Source organism: Chanos chanos, chromosome 1 (genome assembly GCF_902362185.1).
Source record: "Chanos chanos chromosome 1, fChaCha1.1, whole genome shotgun sequence".
Classification (NCBI taxonomy): Eukaryota; Metazoa; Chordata; class Actinopteri; order Gonorynchiformes; family Chanidae; genus Chanos; species Chanos chanos.
The window spans coordinates 6,565,521-6,576,405 of record NC_044495.1 but is presented as its reverse complement, the minus strand read 5'-3'; the positions used below and the strand labels follow the sequence as shown (position 1 = coordinate 6,576,405).

General features: G+C 39.8%; 1 protein-coding gene across 1 annotated transcript in view; it reads left to right on the top strand.

The window, feature by feature from the left end:
- Window positions 1-822: 822 nt before the first annotated feature.
- fsip1 (fibrous sheath interacting protein 1) overlaps window positions 823-10,885 on the top strand; it is a 29,355-nt gene continuing 19,292 nt past the window's right edge. Inside the window, exons 1-8 of the mRNA XM_030787257.1 lie at window positions 823-990; window positions 1,126-1,180; window positions 1,423-1,577; window positions 1,660-1,741; window positions 1,931-2,026; window positions 2,640-2,773; window positions 2,946-3,069; window positions 6,789-7,009. Coding sequence (XP_030643117.1) covers window positions 823-990; window positions 1,126-1,180; window positions 1,423-1,577; window positions 1,660-1,741; window positions 1,931-2,026; window positions 2,640-2,773; window positions 2,946-3,069; window positions 6,789-7,009 — 1,035 coding nt within the window. The remainder of the gene's footprint in view (window positions 991-1,125; window positions 1,181-1,422; window positions 1,578-1,659; window positions 1,742-1,930; window positions 2,027-2,639; window positions 2,774-2,945; window positions 3,070-6,788; window positions 7,010-10,885) is intronic.

The following is a 10,885-nucleotide window of genomic DNA, read 5'->3' as shown; positions in this document are numbered from 1 at the left end:
CGTCCTTGGATACCACCGTGGTGGGAACAAACACATCTTTCAGTGAGAGGTTTTCTATCGACATGTTTCATTAAAATATGATAACTAACTTTTCTAAAGTAATATTTTGTTTTTGTTAATTGTTGACTGACAAAAGTCTGCATGAAAGCAGTTTCGACAAGTTTTCTCGCTCAATTAAAGTTGTTTCCTCGTTTGGGAGAAACGTTCCTGTAAGTAGCATGCAATATGCAATTTTTGTTTGCTAGTAGTCCGCTAACTACAGTGTCACTAAATTGCCTTAAACTGTAGCATGAGAACCAGCTAGCAGCGAGATGTCGCATTTAAAACAAACTGTGTACACGGGTACAATCATTTGCTCTTTTGTGATAACGTGAGAATTAGGCTAAATTAGGTGTTAGCTTAAACATTTTTGGGAATGATCTGATGAAGTGTAACCATTAATGTCTTGTAATCCCGTACGTGATGCATATATTTTCGACAAATTCGTAGCCATAAGTCCAAAGTAGTCATAAATCGAAATTTCTGATATCCGTTAGGAGGAAAGCACTATCATCTTCATTTGGTTTATGCGAAGGCCAGGCTGGTGAGTTCGGGTGTATTAGGGGGAGGATATGGATTTGAAAAAACACTTTCCTAAGTCTAATTGCATATGAACTCACTCATTAAAACCCATAGAAAGTTTATAAATGATACAAGAATAGTTATGCGAAACCGCGTAAAGTGCTATGAAGCCAATATAATGTTTCGTGCATATCATCATATGTAATGATGTAATCCTTATTTCGGTATGGCAGGTTAATGGTTGATCTAGGCGGGGATGAAATGGATATTGTGAAGGGCAGTCTAGAGGATATCTCACGTCCAGCGTCCAGCGAGCGTACTCGTCCTGGAAGTCGGGTAGCCACTGTATCTTTGCCTGATTGCGGGAAGGTGAGCAACGACAACCCAAGATCTCTGGAAGTCCTGAGCTCCGATGTCATTGGCACACAGGTACTGAACCTCGATCGTATCGGCCATTCATGCTTTCTTGTAAAACGAATTCTTTGTGGGTTAGCTGAAACTTTTTGGTCACGCGTCTAGAATCAAGGTAGCGTACGAGAGGATGACGACATAGTCTCTTCAGAGGACATAGTCTCTTCAGAGGACATAGTCTCTTCAGAAGACGTGCCCTCTGATCAAGGTCAGTATGAGTTTGAACTTTATTGTTTTCATCTGATTGTGGTAGCAATGGGCTGTTTATTTATTTAGTAAATCCATTTATAGCAAGTCTATCAAAACTTTATTCAGTACTATAGAAGCAACACGTTTTTCATGGAGGACCGTTAAGTCCCATATAATTTTGGGAAGCATAGCTGATGTAAATGAAAAACAGGATTATATAAAAAAAAGCTCATTATGTATTATGAAATGGATCACATGTAGATACCTCTGATGAGGAGGCTGAAGATCCAGAGCTGCAGAAAGCCATTAAGAAAATGAAGAGACTTGATAAGATCTTGGAGCAGGCAGTCTCCAAAGAGGAAGAGGTTAAGAAGAGAGGAAAGGAGCTACATAGGAGGCTATGGCAAGAGTTGGAAGTGAGAACCTGAATTGATAAATGATACAGATGGACTAAGACTGTTGTTTCATCGTTATATTAAATGTGAATATCTTGTATAGGATATCAAAAATGAGACGACCTCAGAGCGCACTGATGAGGCAGAAAATACCAGAATGTTCCTGGCACTAATGTCTTCTGATTGTACGTATTATGTTCAGTTGTGTCAAATTAAGGATGAATTATGCAAACAGTTTTTTTTAAGTAATATTGTGATATATACTTTTATAATATATATATATATTTTTATAATGTCACATAATATACCATTAAACAAAAACTGACTTCTTTGAGAGACAGTTAGGCCTACAGTTTTGATGTACTTCACTTTAGCCCAAACATCTGGTGAAGAAGAGAGCTTTGAGCCATTATTTGAGACTCAGATTCCGGAAAAAGACTCTAATATGGATGTCGAGCATTGGGAAGAAGGTAAGTGCCACTAAAGTCTGAATATAGATGCGTCGGGTCAACATTTGACTTACTGGGCACTAGATGGTGGTGTGGTTCTACGAAAGAATCTATGTGAACATTAATTTTTGGCAGACTTGTCAATTACATACTGCCTTTACATTTGAACTGAAATTAGAACGATTACACTTACTTTTATTCTGTAAAAACATTATATATATTGTCTTACATTGTGTAGAAGATTGCTTTATCAGTATACCAAAATATCTGAAAAAATACTTTCATTCAATCATTTTGTTTGTCACTGTAAGTTCTATTCAAAATGCTAAACCTCTGAGATTTACTTATATTTACTTATATGCTTATTGAGAAATGATCTCTGTACAGCATTATCACATAGTTCACTTATCTGACCTACTTAATATCAAAAGTAAATCTGTGATCTTTACTTTGGGAGAGAATTATGATTAAAGCAAACCATCAGCACAGAGCCACTGCAGTGAACTATTACAGAGGAACTATCTGTTTCTTACATAGGTGTTTTATTAAAGCCAAATAGAGTTTGTGTAAGTTGAAGTATGTTGCAGTCGTGTGACTTCTGCATGTGCTGAAATCGTTGTGTAATCTCAAACAGAAGAAAGCAAGCAAAGTGATGCAGTGAGCCCTTCAGAGGAGGGTCAGGAGATGAGAAGAGGTGAGTTAGTCGCTAAACACCGTGGAGCTGCCAAGGACAAGCAGAAACAAGACTTTGTGAAGAAAAACATAGAGGTATGTCCTGGTTCACTGGAGTGCTGCACTAATCTATGGATGACTAGGCAGTTATGTTTGTGATATGTATCATGCTTAGAATGTTTTAAAAATAAATTATAGTGGTGGCTACGAATAACTCTTTTTTTTTTTTTTTAAATTGACATGTTTTTCTGGGTGAAAAATGGGGCAGCTAGCAGGAGGTGCAGGGAACCTGGTTCTCCTGACACAGGAAGAGAAAGAAAGACTCGAGGAGCTCCTTCGGGATCTGGACGAAGAGGAGGAAAATGTTGACAAATCGGCCAGGCCCGAGGTACGTGCTGAACGCCGCTGTCTCTGAGCATATGGAGAGGGTTAGCGGTTTACACTCAGGGTCGCTCATTTTTCTCAGTTGCTCTTGGGCTGACGGTCTCTTTCTCTCTTTTTTTTTTTTTTTTTTTGGATAGGTCATCTGTAGAACTTCAGGTGAAGTAGGTCATGTTCTCCATTTGTCATGTTGTACCTGGTACCTCTCACCTGTTCATTTATTTCAATTCAAAGATAAATTTAGCAGCAGCAGATGCCAAATGCACATTCATTTGACCTGATCTTGTGCTCCACCTTGGCCTCATTCACTTTTAAGTTTGAGCAACAGTTGGCTGTGTTTCTCTGATTTATTATTATTTTTTTTTTTTTATGAGAGATGGCTAAACTATTTATCTTCCCTAGCACTGACCTGTTTTCTAAGGAGGAAGAAAAATGCTCAATTTAAATTCTTTAAATGATTTACAAAAAATATTTACCAGATGTGAAGTGCTGTGCGTGAGACTTGTTTTGACAAATAGGTAGGAATTTGGGTCGAAGTTTTTGTATACATATAATACTCCCTTAATTAGGTTCATGAAAGCAGCGCATACTCTGCGTTCACTGGGCCAAACGGTTTTGGCTCCATTTACTTAGACTTTTTTTCTCCCCTCATTTGTTGAATAACCTGTTGTGAAAAGTCGATTCAAAGTGGGTTCAATAGGTTACTGGAACTTATAACGAATACATCTGCACAGCTGTATGGTGTGGAACTTCAGTTAGGTTTAGCCAGAGAGTTTCTCTCTGAAGACCTACATAAAGAAAAATAAAATCACTCTCTGGCTTCCTCAGAGTGCACAGACCTTCATTCTAGCAAGGCGCTCAGGTCTTGTTTCTCATAATGGCAATGTGCTGAAGTTTTGTATATTTCATATGTTACATTTCAGCATAAATGTCCTAGGCTAAAATGCAAAGTTGTGTACATATAATATTTCAGCTCTATGGGAAGCATTTCAAACAAGTTCAAGTTTGAGCTCAAAAGTTTAAGTTTGATTTCCTCTCTTTGTGGAGTGACATGATATATACAGGCTGTTGTTTTTTTGTAATACTCTGTTCAGTATGAGTGAATCTAGCTGTTTCATTCTTCTCCAGAACGTTGCCAAAAGGCTTAATTTTTCTGCTTTTGTGTTTATGCTGTCGTCCTTTCCTTAAGAAGGTCTCTGCCGTAATTGCGAGTGGTTCTGGAGCAGAGAGACTCACAGATGCTTGGGCCCGTGAAAGGTTAGACAGGGACTTCCTGTTATTGCAGGACCTTGCTGCTATGAATGGTTCGGGCCAGAGTGCAGTTTTTTGATGTGTCTTGGCCTATGACAGCGAGAGTCCATGTGAGTGACCGGGCAGACAGTGAACTTGGCTGGGCTTAGCGCAATCTTATAATCAACTGCAGGCGCAAAGCCCTCTCCTCCTCTGCTCTGCTCTTTACAAACCTTCAAGACTGCTCTCCTGGGTCTATTCTGTTGATAAGTCTCTGCTATTGTAAAATCCCAAGTCTGTGGCTGTGATAGCCGAGAGCAGCGCATGCAAATGACATCACTGTGAGAATGCCAGAACGTTCTTTATATGCTTGTGTGTGTTATCGCTTCTGTGTTTTGAGAGTTGAACAGTCTCGAATGTGTTTCAGAGTCACGGGGAGGGAAAGTCATTTTGTTCTGGTTCCTATACATTTAGCCTTCAGCACCCTGGATAGCTCTATGCCTCCACCCTACGCTCCACAGAGAAGTCATGTGATTGTACTCCGTATAGTGTGTAATTAATGTGACAGGGATAGAACACCATATGATACAATTTATCAGGTCATTTAGAAAGATGCCAATGACTAGCTGCACCCAGAGTCAGCCGTTTTTGCATTACAGGAATGATCACGAATAACGGGCAGTAGTTCCCAGAGGCTTATTTCCGGTTGTGGTCCTCCTCGAAAGGCAACAGGGCAGCAAGCTAGTCAGAGCAGACTGTGAATGCACGTTTACAATACCTATAGGTACTAATCTAATCTGATCTAGTTATAAATACTAATCTAATACAGAAGAGAACATGTTTTATATTTTTAAAGATTTCCTCAAGCTGGAAATTTTTGTTCAGTTTCAATTACCTGACATACGGTTTCAAGGGAAAGAGGAGTGGTTTTTTTTTTTTTTTGGCGGGGGTGGGTGGGGAGGGGGGGGGGGTGTAGCAAGACTTTTCCTATCCTATAGATGTCCTTTGCTGTCGTTTTGGCACTTAACTGGTCCCTGACTAAGCCTTCCTGCTGCTTAGCCTGAAGCGGGTTGTCGGTGCCAAAGAAGCAGGGCAGTGTAAACCGTCCTGACTGCACGCACTGCAAAAAACAATGACCTCACTGTGAGGGTTTTTTTTTTTTTTTTTTTTTTTTGATGGTGTTTATTTTGTTTTCTTAGACTGAACTTTGGCTTTGATCTTATTGGTTTCTAATACACATATGATTGAAGGAGTGGGGGGGGGGGGGGGAGGCATGACAGACTGAATGGCCTTATTGAGCGGGTACTGACAGGAGTGCTGGCAGGCACAGAGCAACATTAATCTGTCTCTGCTGAGTTACAAGTGTGCTGTGGTTATGGTTTGTTGGCTTCTGTGTTTAAAAAAAACCCAAAAAAAACCCAAAAACCAAAAACTGATTTTTAGATCACTAAAAGGAAAAGGTTTACTGTGTTATGGTTGGACATTAGAGGCTTTGGTTATGCTCGTTAGTGAGTTAGGTAAAGATGCTCACGTGTGTTGTTGACTTGGGTTTCTAAGTGATTCTCTGTCGTAAACCTCACCTCTTGGCTCCGAAACCCCCGAATGCGGTGAGCGCGCACGTTTTGCCGACTGCACACTGGCTCTTAGCGTTTCGCTTTTATTTCTCGTGACCCTTTGCAGTTTTGGAACGTTTTCGTTCCGTGACACTCGGATTCGCCCCCTTCTTCTCATATACTTGTATGGTGAGATCACAGTAAAAGGCAATTTGGAGACTGGAGCTTACAGTGGCCCTCCAGCCTCTGCTGAGGGAGTCGGCGCCGCTCTTGGGCAGTGTGTCAAAGCTTACCTCACCCCGGAGCACCGGTGACCTCACTCCTCACCACTCTACTTCATATACTTTCAGCCTAATGGGAGATTTTCTCATTGGGAAGCAGAGGCATGGCGATTGGTCAACAGTTTAGACGTTTGGCTTTTACAAGGGACTCTTGGCCAGAAGAATGGAGCAAGAGTAATCAGGATCTTGTTCTCGCTCCAAAAATGAATACCAGGTGCTAGAATACGTCGATTTCTAAAGGCATCCGCAAGGAAGCGTGCGATTTTTAGACGGAAGTCACCTGGTGTTTTTTTTTTTTTTTGGCCAAATATTTCCATTAGATCTCATAATACTAATCCAGAGGAAGAGGTTACAGCCTGGTTTTGTATTCTCTGCAATATGAAGGGGACTGTTGTACTTAAATTTGTTGTATTTCGCTTGACAATACATTATTTTGTGAAAACAATTATGGATATTTGTCTCCATTTAAATATATTTAGGCTAAATCCTGTTTGTTTATGGAGCTGCTTTAGAGTAGAATTTAGAATAATTTAACAGTATTGGGTCCTAAATACCAGCACACTACAGACTTGACGAAAATCAGATATCTTATTTTACTGATCTACCCAAACTTACAGACCCTGACCCTCATGTTAGTGACTGTACCTTCCTCTATCTCTCAGGAAGAGGGTTCTCTTTATTCCGAATTTGTGCCAACTGGCGAGGGTTATACCCCGGCGCCGGCCGAGCTGGACCAGCTCATGCACATCGATGCCAGACTGCAGCCTCTGCTCCCTGTCGAGGAGTTCCTGTCTGTGCGGAGCCCCTATCCTGACCACAGCTTGCCCCAGGTGTGTGCTATACATTTAGACCGTCTGTGCATTTTACTGCCCTTTGGGTTCACAAAGGTCCAATTAAATGCTAACAGACACTTGTTTACCTTAACAGCAGAGCAACGTAATTAAGCTTCATTACAATGACTATTACAGTAGGCTGTCACCCCTAGGCTGCTATTTAAATAACTTTTTTTTTTTTTAAATAAACCCCATAAGGGAGCTAACTTCTACTTGTTTTTAACGCTGGTAAAGGTTTTTTAGGTATGGCCTCAACATATGGACCACATTTGTGTCATTCTTTCCATTCATCCTGTGTTTCTGGTTATTTTATAATACAGTAGCTTGTAAAATATCAAATTTACTGTTTACTGTTTGAGAACCATTTTTTCCCCATGCTCAGGTTTGACAGGGTTAAGTTAAGAATGTGTAATGCATATTGAGTATGAGATCATAAGTGAAATGGTCCAATCACAACAGGAATTTGAAAGTAATATGTGTTTAAAAAGACTGAGTTTTGAATCCTAAGTAAAATGTTCCCATCACACTACCTTCACTGCTGTTCACCAGACAAATGAATATGGTTTGAGTTACCAGTGTTTTACCATGAAGCTTTTGTTTTTCTTATAGAGGTGCACCGCACTGTGAAAGAAAGACAATAATCAACAGCTGTGCATTGTTTAACCATTACGTAAGCACGAATAGTTCTGTCTTTATTCACTAGTTCAAATAGCATCATTAAATTGTGATATGGTGTCGAAACTTAATGTTTGTTAAGCGTGCAGCACAATTAGCAGCTGAAATTAATCTGGTTTCTTTATTGTGTGGCTAGACAGATTCAGATAAGGACAGATTACTGTTTAGACTACGGTTTGGGACTAAGAGTCATTTACAGGAATCATTCACTATAATGCCGATTTGATAGCGATAACTGTTTAAGGAATGTCTGAAAGCGGCCGAAATAAAACGAAAATCTAAATTCCTTTTTTATTTTTAGTTTTATGAAGCAGATGAAAAAGGCTTCAGGCACATTTTATGCATTGATACATGGATCTGTTTACTCTCCCAATTTCCTCCTTCACCATGTGTGCATTTTTGAACATGGCGTTCTGCGGCTGACTAGTCTTGTATCTGATCATTAAAACCCTATGTGGAAGTTGGAAGTAATTTCCAAACAGCTCGTTGAGCATTTTTTGTAAAGCTTTTTCATTTGTCTCTGTCATGAACTTCATGCCGTATTTGGTTCCTCACACTGATGTGGATATTTAGAGTTGGAGCACCTTTTTACCAGAGAGGAACAAACAGTTCATTTGGGCATGTGAATGAAAGCACTGGTCTGCGTGGAACAGATTTGAATTTCTTCCTCATCTGCGACTGCTTAACCCAATCTGTGTGTGTCATTCAAAAACCCGTTCTGCTTTGAATCTGATCATTTCAAATTATTTGTTCTTAAACTATGACATGAGACTAAAGCCTAGAACTTTATGTACAATATGAAATTTAACAAACACCATTCACTGGACTATTTGGGTTCCTTGACATAACTAGGTTACGTGTGCAAAAGAGGGAATGAACTTTTATGAAAAAAGAAAAGAAAGAAAAGAAAAAGAAATAAGGAATTGGTGCAGGCTTATACACCTTGGGATCTCTTAAACTTTCTATCCCAATGAATTTGCACATTGGCTAAAGAAATGGCCTAAACCTTCAGTCCAGCAGGGGACATGGGACTGTTACTTTCAAAAGGATGAAAAGACATTTTGTTTCAATGGGTCTTGTCACATGGAATACTTTTTCCAGTTGCTTAGTCTCACAATTCAACTATGTTGGCGTTTCGTTTCGTTTCTTATTCATTTTTTTTTCCCCCCGTTTTTTTTTTTTTAAAGGACCTTTCCAAGAAATGATCAAATAGAATGTTTAAGACAGTTTCCCACACAACAATTCCCACACAGATTGTGTGTTCGCTGGTCCTCTGTTCTCTGGCCTCATCAAAAAGCACTTTCCACGGCAGCTGCAGACTTGTTCGGAAAACGATCAAGACTCTCATTAAATCGTTGCCGCAGTGAGCTGACCATCTCGCCTCCGCTGCGAGAACGCATAAGAAGGGTTGTAAAACTAACGCATGTTGTTGTCTGCGATTTGACGTTCTTCTCTGCAGTAGCTCATGAAGCATGGACGCTCGATTAAAACCATTCAGCAGGAATGAAGGGTCCTTGCACCCATGTGTATAGTGGAATGCGTCCACATCTTTAGATTCAGATAGAAACTCTGGCACTGTGATACTGAGAAGCCCCAGAATCCTACATACGCTACCGATCATAGCTCTTTTTTTTTTTTTTTTTTTTTCAAAGTCACACCATTTCTACTAACATGAGCCAAAAAGATCATAATATTATGTGCTGTCAGTGCCCCAAAGGCATATTCATTTGTCTAACAGAATCATCGTTGGATGCGGTGATTGGAAACGTTTCAAAATCCAAGACCTGTAGCTGATGGGAACATTCGAATTACTCGTTGGCTGTTTTTAAATGTACTCCCTGTGCATTTGGACTTCTGCCTTGAATCCTCCGGGTTTGGCTTGATGCTCAATCAGGCATGTGCCGTAAATAAGGTTGGACTTTTCAGCGGAGAGACATATGTCCGGCTCCAGAAACTACTCACTTCTCTGTACCCATCTCAACAGGACTGCTTCACAGTTAGTTTTGAGGTTGTTAGAGTACCTTGTAGAGATGTCTCACTGTCTCTTGCATGCTGCAGAAACAGACAGTTGACTTATGGCATGCGTGTAAGAAACCAGTCTTTGACGGTTCAGTAAGTGCTGAAACCCAGAGGCAGAGATCTTCAGGTGAAGGATGAAGACATAATGTATTTTGCAATGCTGTGATGGCTAAGCCATTAGGAACTGAACCGAACTAATCCTGTAATAAGATGATACACTTCTGATTTGGGCATAGAGATGTTCTGAGCTCAGAACATAATGTTTATTGGTACAGGATGAGAAGAGCCAGGTAAAAAAAGCCCTAACGCTGCTCATGTTAACTGCACTGTGAAATGGGTTTGTTTTTAAATAATGAAGTTCAAGAAATAACTGGCTGATATTGCAGTGTTCATGCATAGCACCTGTGCTTTTGTTACAAATCGCACACTCTACGAAGTGAAAATTATGGTTGACTTACAATTGAATAACTTTTCTCAGCAAACTCAACTTTTGGGCACCTAGATCTTATGTAAAATATAATTTTAAGTTAACCTATTTTTATTTATTTATTTATTTATTTTTGTGGTGCAGAAAGCACAGGAACTCTCATGGTGGACCCTCTAACCTCCCGGTTTTTCGGTCAGTTTTCAAAGAGGAGCTGTGCCCATGAATCGTGGTTCGGGGAAGACCTGTTTTCCTTTAAAAAGCTCCCTTTGACCTTATGTGTAATATAAACCATCACCTTGAAAGGATGGATTTTTTTTTACAAATGCTGTATGGATTCTGGAAAGGTCTGTGCAGTAAAACGGACCATAAAGTTTGCAGACATGGTATTCACTGATTTGGGCCATCCGACAGATATTTCATGGTGAGGATCTCTAAGGTTTAAAAGGTGTTAATGCTTATGTCACTGGTTCTACTTCTTTTCTACTTCTTTTTTTTTTCTTCCTTTAGCCGAATTCTTTCCATTTTGATATTGGACATGCTGCCCAGAACTGGCCTGGACTTCATCAAAAGGCCTTTTCTTTAAGCAAATTGTTTTGAGAGTCAAACTTATGTCCAATATCACACTGACACATCCAGATCAAACATGTTTTCAGCACATATAGGAAAGTAGGCCAACTGTTATTACAGGTTACCCTCACTGTACATACCTCAGTGAGGCTTTTTTTTTTTTGTATTGTAACCTACTTACATCTTATTGAAGAATACATTGATACGTTGTATGTGTCCTTGTCTCACCAAAATACCCAGAG